At 31.9% G+C, this 15,161-nt stretch overlaps 1 protein-coding gene across 1 annotated transcript; it reads right to left on the reverse strand.

Annotated features, from left to right (window-relative positions):
* Nucleotides 1–968: 968 nt before the first annotated feature.
* Nucleotides 969–14,897, reverse strand: LOC133851487 (histidine kinase CKI1-like). Its single transcript, XM_062287926.1, has 8 exons — nt 14,820–14,897; nt 5,434–5,664; nt 4,640–5,335; nt 3,713–4,088; nt 2,969–3,531; nt 1,694–2,700; nt 1,314–1,611; nt 969–1,193 (listed from the first exon to the last, which is right to left on the reverse strand). Exons 1-8 carry the CDS (start codon nt 14,895–14,897, stop codon nt 969–971), a joined length of 3,474 nt encoding a protein of 1,157 aa, XP_062143910.1.
* Between the last annotated feature and the right edge of the window lie 264 nt (nt 14,898–15,161).

Below are 15,161 nucleotides of genomic sequence, written 5' to 3' on the forward strand. Positions count from 1 at the left end.
TCATATTAATTTTTTTCACATTTACTGCCTGAATTACTAGCAATCCAAATAAAAAAATTAATAGAGATCTCTATCCATATTTTTGACCCTATTAGCCAAATGTAATTCAAAAAATTGAACGAGACAAGATGTGGCTCGTTTTAAAATAAATGTTGTGTAGGTTTTTGTGTTTATACTAAATTGAATTAATTCGTTTCCATCTTTAGACTGCATTCTTCTCCTATGCTTCTTTTTGTTGTTTTATGTGATTTTAACTACTTTCTATTTGTATAAACTAGAGGTCCTTTCAATTGTTGCCCTGATAATCTGCTTTGCATGATGAAAATATCACCACATGTGTAAGAATTTGGATTTAGTGTTCAAAATTGAGGTATTGTAGTCCTTCTTGCCTATCATTTCTTATTGTTGCATTGACATTAATTGAATTTCAATCATAAAGCAGTTTGGTCATGGCCTTGAAGTTTATAAGCCAGAGTCTTTAAGCCTTCAATTAGTTGTTTTGTGCCATTGAATCATGAGCAAAGTTTTTTCACTAAAGAGCAAATGTTAGATTAATAGACTAGATTGAAAAAATTTTCTTCAACTCAATTTGAAAAAATATTTTATCCTTGAATCATCGTGTTTTAGTACAATATAGTTTTATGTAGATCTGAATATAAAAGATAACACTAGTGAAAGTTTTTGTTTTGAGTTTTTAGTGCCTATTCTCTCTAAATCATGCAATATATCTTCTGCATTTACTAGAAATGCTAAAAAAAAAACTTCTATAATAGCGCAATTTCACATACATATATATATGAGTTCGACTTGAATTCTATGTCATGTGTGCAGATAATGCAAGCTACGAGTGCCACATTAGCAATTGGGAACATGTGGTACCCTCAGCTGTGACACAACCAAAGCTTTAAGGTACAAAAACTAGTATCAATAGTCATAACTATAAAATGCATAAGTGATATAAGATATGCTTAAACATATTTTTGTTTATTATCTATAATTCTTATGGCTTTCAATAGATCTTCCCTTCTCAGCGGTTTAACTAAATGAGCATCCATTCCGGCCTCAATTGTCCTCTTTGCTTCTGCACTTGATGCATCATGACCAGTTAATGCAATGATTGGAATATGAACACGGTAATCCTTCTCCATTTCCCTTATTTTCTTTGTTGCCTCAAAGCCATCCATGATAGGCATCTGTCAAACACATAAATCTCATATGCTTTAACTCAAAAGAGAAAATAAAATGATTGAATAATGTGAAGGGGAAGAAAAAGCCATGAAAAATGTGAAGGGGAAGGAAATCATGGATGTTACCTCACAGTCCATTAGTATATAATCATATGGAAGAATGTTAGAGGCTCCATGTTTCCTTTTATCACTTAGACCATTGCAAACCAGCTGTAAAGCTTCCTGTCCATTTGTAGCGTATTCAACAATTGCACCAAGCCCTGAAAGAGAGGAGACATTCACCATGCGTAACACTAAATTGTCCTCTGCAACCAGGATCTTCTTCCCACTCAAGAACTTCTCATTGCTTGGGTTACCACATTCTTGTAGTTCTTGTTCTTTTGATGATTTTCCATGTCTCAGAGGACTTCTGGATTTGGAGTACCTTGTTAAAGTAATTAATAAATGATTAAATTTACTCTTTCCTATCAGCTTAAGTTTTTTAGATAAGTGGTAATTTAACATACCTAACATGAGACAAATTTTGAATGGATGAAAAGATTTTCTTCCCAGGAGTCTCGCTGCTGCTGCTATGGTCTTGTAATTCAACTCTTTGAGTCATATAATTCTCTGAATAAGACCGAATTCTTGATGAACTGGGATGATCTCCAGGCATTTTTCTAACTTGTGGCATGCTTTCTCTCTTCTGTTTGCCTATATTTCCATGCAATGTACCTCCAAACTCTGGAAGAAGCCTTACCACTTCATACAAACGGGAACCATGAAATGGTTTAGACATGATAACATCATTAGAATTGATCATGTCATCTTCAACACCTTTGAAGCTGATGCTACGCATTGTTGGTTTCTCCAACCATACAACCCTGCAACAAGTATTGTGAAGGCCTTTTCTGAATTCTGCCACAATCTTGCATAATTCTGTTAATGGTCCAGCACTGGCATCAATCACAATCAGTATGAAGCTTGATGTGCATCTAGGTGTAGTCCTTTTGAAGACTGATAGAATGTAGTCTGATCCATCAATGGTATTCAAAGGCTTATCCATTTCTATAGTGATGGAGGTGCTAGACGGAGACCTGCTTAAGTGCTCATTTGGAGAACTCAAATCTGACTTTCCTGAAGATTGCTTGTGTTTTATCTTCCTTAGAATAAAAGGAAGATTTTCCCATTGCTTGACAACTGATACTTTAATACCTAAATTCTCCATAAATCTTTGCGAAGTCCTCATTCGCTCATTGTTTTGAATCAAGAGAACGACATGGGATGCCTTTAGCCTAGGGCTAGGCGTATGAATTGCCAACTTTGGACTAGGAGTGCGTATACAAAGACCAGGGTTGGGGGTGCTGACAGTCATTTGATGAGTGCAACCTTCTTCAATATCAAGGGCCTCTGATTTAGCAGTATCACAAGATATGTTTTCACATATAGTGAGTAAAACATTGAATCTAAAGCAAGTACCCTTCTCGCCAATTTCCTTGTCCACAATTCCTATATCTCCATGCATTAAACGTACCTAACACAAAATTCAAAACCAAAAAAAAAAAAAAAAAACTTTTAAGTGAAGCAAAATAAGATAATCAAACCACTTTAATGATAATTATATGAATCTAATCAAATTTACTAACTGCATCATCCAAGAACAGTGGAATAATTGTAAAGGCAAAAAGTCTGTTGTGGTACAGTATTCTATAGTTTCATCTTATTAATGTCAACAGAATGAATGTTTAATGTATGATTTGAAACTCTAGATAAGCAAGAACAAAAGTATTTGACATATGTACCAGAGACTGAACAATGCCAAGTCCTAAGCCAGTGCCTCCTTGTCCAAGAGCTGTTTCTTTGACTTGAACATAGTTTTCAAAGACTGATTTTTGCTTCTCTTTTGGAATTCCTTTACCAGTATCATCCACCTCAAATACAAATTCTATAGCATTTGGATCTTGTTGAGCTGCATTCATGGCTTCCAGGTCATTATATGCTTGACTGTTCTTGTAAAACAAGCATGGTAAGCAGTTCCTTTTAGAAGCAATTATCGAATTCTGCAGACTGGGTTTTCTAACCCAAGCTCGAACCGTTACATGCCCCTCAGAAGTAAATTTAACCGCATTGCTTAGTAAATTACATAATATCTGCTTAAGTTTTCCCCTGTCACCTTTCACTTGTGAAAATTTGATTATGGAACCATCATAAGGATCCAACACTACATCTACTCCCTTTTTAATACCAACAGGATGATATAAGTCAACTACATCCTCCATAAGTTGGGCCAAATCAAATTCTTCTTCTTCAAGCTGCATCTTACCCGCTTCGATCTTGCTTGTATCAAGAATAGAATTCAATATACCTACACATTAATTTTAAAGAGGGTCTAAATAAATACATCAATATTTTGCATATGAATGCTGGGGTACAACAACTTTCATTTACTACAAGTTGATTAAGATCGTAATAAAAGCAGTAGTACCCCAAGCATTTTCCTTTGTGTAGTAAGCTATGAAGAGAGAGCAAATAGTCATCAAAATTACCTAGTAGGTCCTTTGCACAAGTATCCATTTGTCTTAAATTTGTATGCAATTCAGAACCAAGGGCAACTTCATCATAGCATAGCTCTATCAAACCAGTAAGACCTGCTAGTGAAGCGCGAACATCGTGGCTGGCACTAGCAAAGGCAAGACTCTTATTCATACTTTTCCTCTCTGCCTGTTGAGTTGCTTCCATTTGTTTTATGAGCGCAGCACACAAATGCATTTCTTGCTTGGCAGCTCTAATGATTATAAGCACAAAACTTACAGTGGAAACAACCATTGTAGCGATCATAAGTATAAGCAGCAACAATGCCACTTTCTTGTTCTTGTGGACAAGGCTGACTAATCCATTTTGAGGGAAACCCAATAAGTATACCTGAAAAAGTCATAAAAATAGAACTAGATACATGAACTGTTGAACCCAACTGTATATCAAACTAAAAGCCACAAGTCTATCTTATATGGGAATGAAATAATGATCACTGAAGAATTTAGCAATATATGCACATGCATTAATTCTTGGCAAGGAAAGACAAAGAAAAAAAAAAACACTTACTTCTCATGATTTTCCATGTAGGAAAATGTTTTGTCCATAATTCTTGAAATGATTAAGAGTGTATGGTTGACAAATCAGCCACTAACTAATTGAAATATTGATAAGTCAAGCCTTTTGCTTAATCATTTCATCAACTATGAATTGCCACATCAATTTGTAAGAAAACTTACATGTAGTAAAAACTATAGTACCCTAACATCACTCTTCCATAAAAAGGAGGAAAATGGTTGTTATTTAATATGTGTATAATATATAATATGTACTATATATTATGTGTGTATCACACTTTTCTTCTCATGTCTAAACACACTTAATGTGAAGAAAAAAAAATGAGAGAATGAAAGGCATAGATGTGAATAATCAAAACATACCGATGGCACTCCCACTATGTCAAGTAGCAAACAAGAAAACATGTATTCTTTCTCCTGAATATTCAAAATAGAAGCTCTTGGCATGCCATCTTTTAGGTTACTGCAGGAAACATTTCCAACACGACCTATTTGATCCCCATTTGGTTTCATCAATTGTAAGGAAACCACGTTGTTGTCAAGAACCATATGAATGTTTGGGAGGCCTTGATCTATTAGAACTTTCCCATCTTTGGTAGCCAAATACGAGCTCTCATCTTGACGATCCATGCTTGTAAAAATGCCGGTTAATGCTTCAACAGGAAACCCTAGAGAGATAACTCCTCCTCCATTGATTCTTGCTGAGTTAAGGAAAAGAAGATCTCCAACATTGTTCCATCCAGTTTCAACTGAGGCATAGCCATGTGTACTATTCAAGGCTGCTTGAAACCAGCTTGTATTAATCATACTCAAGGGAGGGGATTCAATAGCTTTTCCATATAATTTTCCTGTCTTATTGTTCACAGATTGAATGTAAGAGATGTAGTTCTTTCTTACATTTGGATCACTCCGATCAGAAGAAAATGAAGAGTTGGAGTACACCGCAAAAGTTTGATTCCTTTCAGTGTAGTATGAGAAAAAAAGACCTTCTAACCCAATGTAAGAAATTTGAGATAAGTATGTAACTGTAGACAATGCTTGAAACAACACAGGAGCCACCTATAAATAATAGAAATTATTAGCTATTTCTTATTAGATTAACCAATTGACTAAAAGAGAATATTTATGAGATGAGCATATATATTAATGATACAAACCCTAGTCTCAATCTCGGAGAATGAGAGTTTAGCTGATCCATTGAGAGAAGAACCTAAAACTCTTGCTAAATTTGTTGCAGATGAATTTATTGGATGTAAAAACTTTGCTTTTTCTTCAATTTCGAATAGCAACTTGGAGTGAAAAGCATGTGTGTTCAAATTCAAGTGGCGCTCAACACGATTGATCATAGCAATATACCAACATGAGATCAATAATATCACTGTTAATGCCTGCATTGAGAGTTTGATAGTGAGTGAGTGCAATTATCACAATTTATATATATATTATTGGAAAGAATAGTACTTTAGAGTAGAGGATTATCATAAGGGTTTTTATAGATTTCAAATGCTTAAACCTTTTTTTCATCATGTTATTCTTGGAAATCAACAATAAGAAAGAAAGAAAAAACATATTTATAGGGAGAAAAAAAAAACAAAGAGAAAATGAGTAATATGTAACATAAATATTTGTTGTTTTTTGTTTGAAAAATTATTCTAATGTAACATAAATATGAATTGAAGCTTTTTATATATTTTGTTTTATCTTTTCCAAACAAAAATATTAACAAACAACTCAAATACAAAATACTCTTAAAAAGACAAAAAATAATTTTCGTTAGCACTTGAACAATAACCAAAAAATCTTCACAAATGAATTTATAAAGACATATGTTATCACGGGCAAGAAAAGTATTGAAGGATTACCATAACTGAGAAAAAAGAAACTGGCCGCAACACTAATGATGAACTGAGTCGTTTCATTGGTCAGATCTTCTTGTTCTAGTCACAAAGAGCTAATTGTCGATTGATATAGTACTGTAACAAAAAGTACAATAAAATTTCTAAAAGGTCTCTAAATTGTAGAGGATAACTAACGAACTTATTTTGAACTTGAATGAAAATAGCATTAGATATAGCAATTTATCGAGCATGACAGTTCATAATTAATAAAATTATTAAATATAGTTGACATTCATGATAGTATACAAGCTATATATGTTGACACCCTTCTTTTCTATAAATAATTTCTTAAAATTTCCTTTACTAACTATCTTGATAGTCTTCTTGCAGTTCCAATCTTTAATTTTATTGATTAATCACTCATGAGTTTAGATAACATACTTGGAAACATCTTTATAAGAACTTTTTAGATTCATCTCCAAACAAAAGGCTCAATTTTTATTTTTATTTTTTGAATTCTTGCTCTCCAACAAATCCGTCCCTATAATTAACATAAAAAGCATCGGCTAACAAGTAAGTAACTGTAGAAAGAGAATATTGATTGCAGTTCATACCAAAAAATTCTACCTGTTTTTTGCCCTTCTTCTACAAAGATTTCGTAGCTCTCATCCTAGACCCAGCAAGCAACCATGGCCTCTCTCTCTCTCTCTCTGTGTATGTGTTATTTTCTAGTACAACTCAGAACATATATATTGCTTTCATGGATATTCGTTTTCTACATAGGGAAGTCAAACCCTGCCGATTATTGGATTTGGGTCATTACGAATATATGAGAGCCATTAGATTAATATACAAGAGCTGCAACAAGGTAATTAATCAAGAGAGATCGATGCATTTAATTAAGTAATAGAAAATTTTCCTTCTTCTAAGGAAAATTTCTCCTTGTGCTTCAAGTAAAAGAGTTTGACCTATGTACTATAAGAAAATTTAGGGTTTATACAAAAATAGTACGTCTTTCTTCTTCTTCTTCTTCTTCTTTTTTCTTGTGTTGTTTTTTCTTTATCTACGTACTATACGAATTCTCTCATATTTACTGCTCAAATTACTAACAATTTGGGCAGTAGAACTGCTTCAAGTTTTTTTTTTTTTTTTTTCTTCATAGCAAATTTTGTTTCAAATGCTACTATGTCTCATCAATGATCAAACCAATTAAACACTATAGGTATATATGAAATTTTTTGTGGGATTATAAAATTAAGGGGTAAAAAGCACGCGGCTCATTTAATTAGGATGATGGTAATTAACTTGTAAATATTTGTTGCGAACAACCAATCAACACAAATCAGAAACTGATCATTGCTTTTAAATATGTTATTATCATAATGAAAAAAGAATTCTTACAACATTTAAACTATTTTTTGGGATTCATTTTACCCCATTTTTGGCCGACTAGCTAACTATGTGATATATAGGCTTTCACTAATCTACTTTTCTATTTTCGACATAAAAGATTCTTGTGCTGATGAAATATTTTATAAATGAAATTTATAAAGAAATCTAAGGTAACATATATATATATATATATATGCATGCTACCCATGAAAAGAAAATTATGCCTTATCACACCAAAAATTTTGTGCTGAAATTTTGTGTTTTAAGTTGTTTATTAATATTTTTGTTATGGAGAACAAAAAACAAAACAGAGAAGAATACAATTTTAGCAAACAAAGTCTAATTCTCGTTGTCTTGTCATGGTAATGTACATTGGCCTCATTTGGTAGCATTTTTAAAAATACAGTTATGTTTTCAAAACCAAGAGCACACTTTTCTCAAAATTATTAACATCAATTCAAAATACAAAACATTTTTTAAATGTGTATGTATCAACCAAAAAACACTTATCGCTTTTATATCACATCAAAACACTTTTTCAAATCAAAATTTTTTTTAAAAAAAAAAAAAAATTCAAAACCTCTATCAAACATACTAATCACTATTTTTACTTGAAGTTAAAGTACTTAATTCCTATAGAAAACGAAAACTAATTAAAGTTTTTATTATGATTCAATTAATATTGTTTTCACTTAATGTTGACTTCAGTTTTCGGTGTCCCCATACTCCATAAATTCAATTATGGTCTTTTTCTTGTATTACACAACGTAGCAAGATAAACAAAGAAACTTTAGCCCACCATTAAAAAAGAAGAAAATAAATTAGAGAGAGAGAGAGAGAGAGAGAGAGAGAGAGAGAGAGAACCTGTAATTAATATATCATCTTCTACAAATAGTGCGTAGCTCTCTTCCTAGACCCAACGAGTACGACCATGGCCCTCTCTCTCTCTCTCTCTCTGTTATTTTCTACGTACAACTCAAAAACATATTGCTATCATGGATGGAATGTTTTCTACGTAGGGAAGTTAAACCTTGCATGCTGACTATTAGATTTGGGTCATTATGAATATATGAGAGCCGTTAGATTAATATACAAGAGATGTAACTAGGTAATTAATCAAGAGAGATGCAATTATAATTAAGTAATAGAAAATTTTCCTTCTTTTGAGGGAGACTTATAAGGAAACTTTCTCCTTGTGATTCAAGTAAAAGAGTTTGACCTAGGTACTATGAGAAAATTTAGGGTTTATAAAAAAGTAGTATGTCTTTCTTCTTTTCATTTTCATTTTTTGTTTTCTTTTTTATTTTTCTTTTAGCACATCATTTGGAGGGGACATCAGGATTCTTTTTTAACCACCAATTTAGTTTTTGAACTACGAGCAATACTTATAATTACCATAGAATTTTAACGACCTCGACAACCATAATTAGAGTTTTGAATTTTAATTTCTTTTACTAGAGCTTATGATTTTTTTCCTTCTTTAGTTTAATTACGTCTAGACTGGGATCTCAAGGAAAAAAAAAAAAAAAAGCGAATTGAAATACCATTTTTTTCTGGAAATATTGATTGAACCAAATGGTATTTACTTATGACCCCCTGTGAAATGAGAATGGGTGTGTATATTAATATTACAATTAAATTATGGAAATAAATCTTTTTTTCAAAAGAATTCTTACCCTACAACAATTTTTTTTTTTTTCTAACCCAAAATAAAAACAAAAACTATTCTCTCCAACTTGTTAGAATATATGGAAAATATATTATATTTTTCGTATATTCTAACAACGTTTAATTGGTACACTAGAATGATGATTCTTTAGGAATAAGAATGGTATTACATAAAATATAAAGAGTTTGAATGGAATTATCATTCATATCCTTTTGTTTTGTGACAACAAATGAATGATAAGTTATTTATTTATTTATTTAAATTTAATTCAAACTCTTAAAAAGATGAAATAGTCTCTATGGGAGAGGGGGGGTTAGGCAGTGCCACCACAACTAGAAGCTTCAGGGGTGGACATCGACGAGCTTCGGAGGTGGCGTGACCACCCCCGAAACCATTAAGGGTGGTCACATTCACCTCACTGCTTTTGATTAATTGGGGTGGATGACCACCCAAGGCTTGGGTGGTCACCCATGAAGAATATTTCTTTTTCTTTTTTTGGGGAAAAAAATTCAGGCCTATTCAATTCTTTAAAGAATACCTATTTCTCTCATTTTCGGGATTAATGTCTATTCTTCAAAATGAGGAATAACCATTCCTATGGAATGGTTATTCCTAGAAATAATAAATTAAACAAACCAAATAGTTAGAAATAACTATTCCTATACTATTTCTAGATGTTAGGAACTAAACAAACCAAACTCAAGGTCGCGCTCGCTGGTCATCAACTGCGAGCGTGACCTTGAGTTTTTACGTACAAATATTTCTAGATGTATCATGACAAAGGGATGTGCTACCGATGATAATTATTTCTAAAATGCATTAACATTGATAAGGAATGTGTAACCAATGATATATAAGAGATTCAATTAGTCGTATTTTTTCTAATTCATTTAAGTGCATGTCCTTCACTTCATAAATTGTATTTTTTAATTAAGATATTGACTTGTTTGGAAACTCTAGCCTAGATTTTTATTTCCTTAATAAATTCTATCAACATATTTTAATTCTATTTCTCCAATAGGCTATTTCCTAATGAGATATATATGATACGTTTACAACATTTATATAACTTTTTTTTAAACTAACAATTGAATTTGTTTTCATATATGTAAGCTAAACCCTAGATTTTCTTACTTAAATAAGTCTTGCTTTATTCTAGCAAATTCAATGTAGTTACAATATGGCAATTCGATGAAGAAGAAACATACAAAAAGGCAAATTGAAGGTTGATCCATTCGAAGTGATCGATTGGAGATTCAATCCCCTCAAAGCGATCAATTTATCTCTTTTTTCTTGTTTTTTTTTTTATTTTCAATAGATAGAAATCCTTGGGTTCCTAGATTTAAGGCTAGGTATGCTAAGTAAGAACTTTGCTTTACTGTTTTCAAATTACTAAAAAATGATATTTCCATTCAAATTTGAGCTTTACTTCATTAATTTCTTTCTCAAAAAGTTCCAGATCCTGTTGATCTATAAGAATTTGCAAAGTTTTATAGCCATGGGCCTTAAAATTATAATGAAGCAAGGGAAAATGAAAAAGGAAGATCAGCAAACTAATTATTCAATGCTAATTTCATAAATAAAATGAGCATATATCATATTATTGTTGAACCTCCTTCATTTATATGAGAGCTGGGATTCTGAAGTTGTCACGGATTAAACTTTAGCTAGTAACTTTTACCCTAGATCAAAAAACTAACCTAGCCTGCAAGTTCTTATTCCATTTATGTCTTTGCATGTTCATTTTGTACACTCTTTATTTTCTAAGGATAATGAACATGTATAACAAATAGTCATCTGGACGTTTATCATAGATCGATCATTATCTTAAGTAAAAAGGCATATATATATATTAAATGATTAATTTGTAAAAACCTTAGAACAGACCAAATAGGGGGGGGGGGGGGGGGGGGGGGGAATCAACTATAATCTACCTTTGAAAAACAAACTAAATGTATTGTTTCTGCAAGTTATCTATAAATGAATGGCATATGAAATGATCATCCATAAATCTCTTTTCTCACATTTCATGATCAATGGAGGGAGCTAGCTAGAGAGTACTGTTTTTGAAAGTAGATCTGTATATAGATCGACTTAACCCACCATAAATTAGAGAAAATGAATTCATGCTTGAGAGAGAGAGATAGATAGATAGATAGATAGATAGATAGAGAGAGAGAGAGAGAGAGAGAGAGAGAGAGAGAGAGAGAGAAAGGACCTGCATGCGCCCAAAAAGTGCCGGTGACGGAGATCGAAGAGGGAGAAAATCTGTCTTCCTATGTACCTTTGTCTATAATAGACCTAAGAATAAATTAGTCTCTCAAAGTCTTTCTAATATGGAAGGGCCATGGTATTGTTCTTGCGCAATGTGTAGAATCTTTTGAAAGAGTGTGGCTTATTTTGGTAATTTGAGTGACAAATATATAGATACTTATTGTTGTAATCGCTAGAGCAAAAAGCATGTTGGAGATAAGGGTGGATTGACGCGAACTCTTAGGGCTTGTCCTCCATGCACCAAACTCAACATTTATGGGTTAAGATTCACTTTCGTGGGTCGAGTCATACGTCTAAGACCTTAATCTGATTTATTTATTTAAACCAATCAAATTACTTAATTCTAACTTGTTAATTTTATGTTGAATTTGTGTTGAGTTCGTAGATCATATAAAAACTTATTAGCTCTTATGTTGTGTCAACGCATGAGTATGAGATTATATAGGCAAATCCTAACCCGACCCCCTTAATTAAATGGATCAAACTCTTCAACTCTCACCCACTAATTTTGTGTCAAATTCATTCGGTCCCACGTGTTAAAAATTAACAGTCTTGTGCCACACTATGCAACAAACAGGAAAGAAAACCACTCTTAAAAAAAAAGAAGATAATAATTCTAGAGGTCAACTGGAAAACTAGTACGAGGAATTACGTTAGCATCTTAACCAGCACCTAGTTTTTTTTTTGTTCAATTAATAACACTTCCATATATGGGATGATTCTGGTCTCTCAAAAAGCTGGGCAGTTATAAACGATGACTAAATTATATATACACACACATTTGAGAGTTTATCAATTTGTTTAGACGCGGTGAATAGGTTGAATTAATATTATTGTTAGAAATTTAAATCACTTAAAATATGTTTTCAACGCGAAAAAGCTAAGATTCTAATCAAACCAAAAAGAAATAATATTGATATTTATGATAAATTCAGTTTGTTTAACTATGTTTTCGGCGCGATAAAACTAAGATTCTAAACCGACAAACCTTTCCTTCAAATTGAGTTTGAGGAAACTCATATAATTAACACGATCTATTAAATTGATAATTATTCTTAAAGCATGTGATTTTACATGCATTTATGTGGGTTTAATAAACTGAGTTTAAGGTATGTCCTACAATCCAGTTTAAATGAAAACTTTGTTCATTCTGAATTCTCAAAAAGCTTAGCAAATTATGTTCGTTTCATCCAAAAAAGAAAAGTTTTATATTCGCTACTTCCATATAGTACTCAAGTGTACAAACTCATGATAAGGTTCAATAGTCCGGTCCAACTTAATTTCCATGAATCAAAGTAATTTTTCAAGGTTCTCTTAGGGTGAAAGAAAATATAATATAAAGAAAATTAAAGCGGAATAGTAAAATAAAGATAAAAGATTTTACGTGGTTCTGTTTATAACCTATGTCCATAGGGTAAAACTCAAATGGCTATTCTTATATATTTCTCTTGATATTTTCATAATACATTAGATTCATATTTATATGAGAATTTTGGTAAATAAATATGGTATTTAATTACCATCAAATTTGATTTATAGGAGATAACAATAATTATAATAAATCTCTGAAATCAAATCCCCTAATATACTCTAACATAGGGCAACTAGCTAGCTAAATCCCACCATTGGTTAAGAGAAAATTAAAAGCGCAAATTAAGATTATCTAAATATTTCACATATTCATTATGTGTATATTTGTCTAACTCCTCAATATTGATCTAAACAAATATTCATCCTAGCATTTTTTTTCTTTTTTCTTTTTTAGTGAAAATTTCAAGCTTTCATTGAGATCATCAATAGTATAACTCTATGAAGTTACAATATTATGAATAAAATCATAGTATTCTTCCATCCTTATCCATCTAGTTGAGAAAGTGCCTTGGATCCCAAAGAAAAATAAAAATAATTGAAAAAATATGTCTTCGGTAAAGTTATTTTTAATGCATATATATTAGGTGACTATTAAATGCAAAATATAAGTATTTAGACTCAGTACTGTGAGGTGGATTTCCTCGATTTTACAGTACATTGAAATTGTTTAACTATTAATGACACAATAAAATTTTGTTTAATGGCAGTTAGTTTGGTAATCAAGATTCAAGATTTTTGTAATCCAAAAAGATACTGTATTAATATGCAAATCATTGTCTTAATGTTTGCCTTAATATAATAAAAGTCAAGATCCATCATAAGCAATTTCTTCAATGTAATTGAATTTATCATAAATATCAATAATATTTCCTTTTGGTTTATTAGAAAAAGTGGACATCACCTTAAGATCGTTGATGTTGTTTGTTTTTTTTTTTTTTTTTTTAATGAATAACCAAAGTATCTAATTACAACTCAAAATTACCCTAAATTTTGGAGGCATTGGACATAGTTTTCTCTAATCCGGTGTATTACACTGACGTTTATCTTTAAAAAATGTGATTCTCGCATACATTTTTACCTTTTACATGCATTTTTTAAAATGCATATGCTCTAAAAACAAATATATCAATTTAATAAACTGAATTAAAAGAATTTATTTCAAATCAATTTCAAGAAAAACTTGTTATTTCACATTTTATCACCTATTAACTTTATTTGTGATCGTCCCTGCATATTTTAATAATGAGGATTAAATCCTCTTCTACTTGATTCCTTCCCTTAATAATGAGTTACATTTAAAGGACTAGGAATACGGAACTTATTCCCTTATGGGCTTGTTTGGCAAATACTCTCATTTTTTTCTCTAAAAAAGTTAATTTCAAAATATTCAACTTTTTATATTACATCAATAATTTTTTAACAATTTTTTTCACTTTTTATATCACATCAATTACTTTTTAACAATCGTTTTCAATTTTCCTTACAAAAAAAAAAAAATCAAAACTTTTTTCTACTTTGTATTACACCAATCACTTCTTATTGCTATTAAAAAATAAATAAAAATACACACACACACACATACATATATATATATATATATATATATATATATATATATAGTCACCTAAAAAACCTTTATGAAACACACCCATATTTCTGGGATTTGGATCCCTAGCAATTTTGCTGCTGGGATTTGACAAGATTTGATAGTTCTTATATTCGATGACTTAAAGATTACAAAGGATGCTATACACATTTTATATACAGAATTCCTAGACTAAATATGGAAAGAATACGATAGAAACAATTACACTTAAGTCTAGCTTATACGCATATGGAACAGATTTCCTTTGCTGATTTTACATTCCTTGAGAACGGGCAGACTTGCAATGCACGCAGAGCTGGCAGTGGCTTGAGATGGCAAGTTGTATCTTGTGTATCTTGCTATTAGGTAGGACTTGTGCGATGGAGGGTTGTCTTGCCTAATGTGATTAATTACCTCGGTTGATTCCACAATTTGAGGAGTAACAGATGGATTGGAGGATACTGCTTCTTGGACAGCACGATTGGATCCCATGATTTGAGGAGTTGCATGATTTGCTCTCTTAGTTTCGGAAGTTCCAGAATATGCTGGAAGTGTATCATGCTCTGGATGATTGGGTGCATTGACAGAATGTGTGTCAACGGCTACTTTTGTTCCAACAGTTATATTGTCTCTACCACCCCCCCCCCCCCCCCCCCCCCCCCCCCCCACAAGCTCATGGGGGATGGAATCACCATGAGCTTGAGCTGAAGAAACAAAAACCAAGCAAACCCTAAGCCTTTGGTAAAAATACCAGCG

Source organism: Alnus glutinosa, chromosome 12 (assembly GCF_958979055.1).
Source record: "Alnus glutinosa chromosome 12, dhAlnGlut1.1, whole genome shotgun sequence".
NCBI lineage: Eukaryota > Viridiplantae > Streptophyta > Magnoliopsida > Fagales > Betulaceae > Alnus > Alnus glutinosa.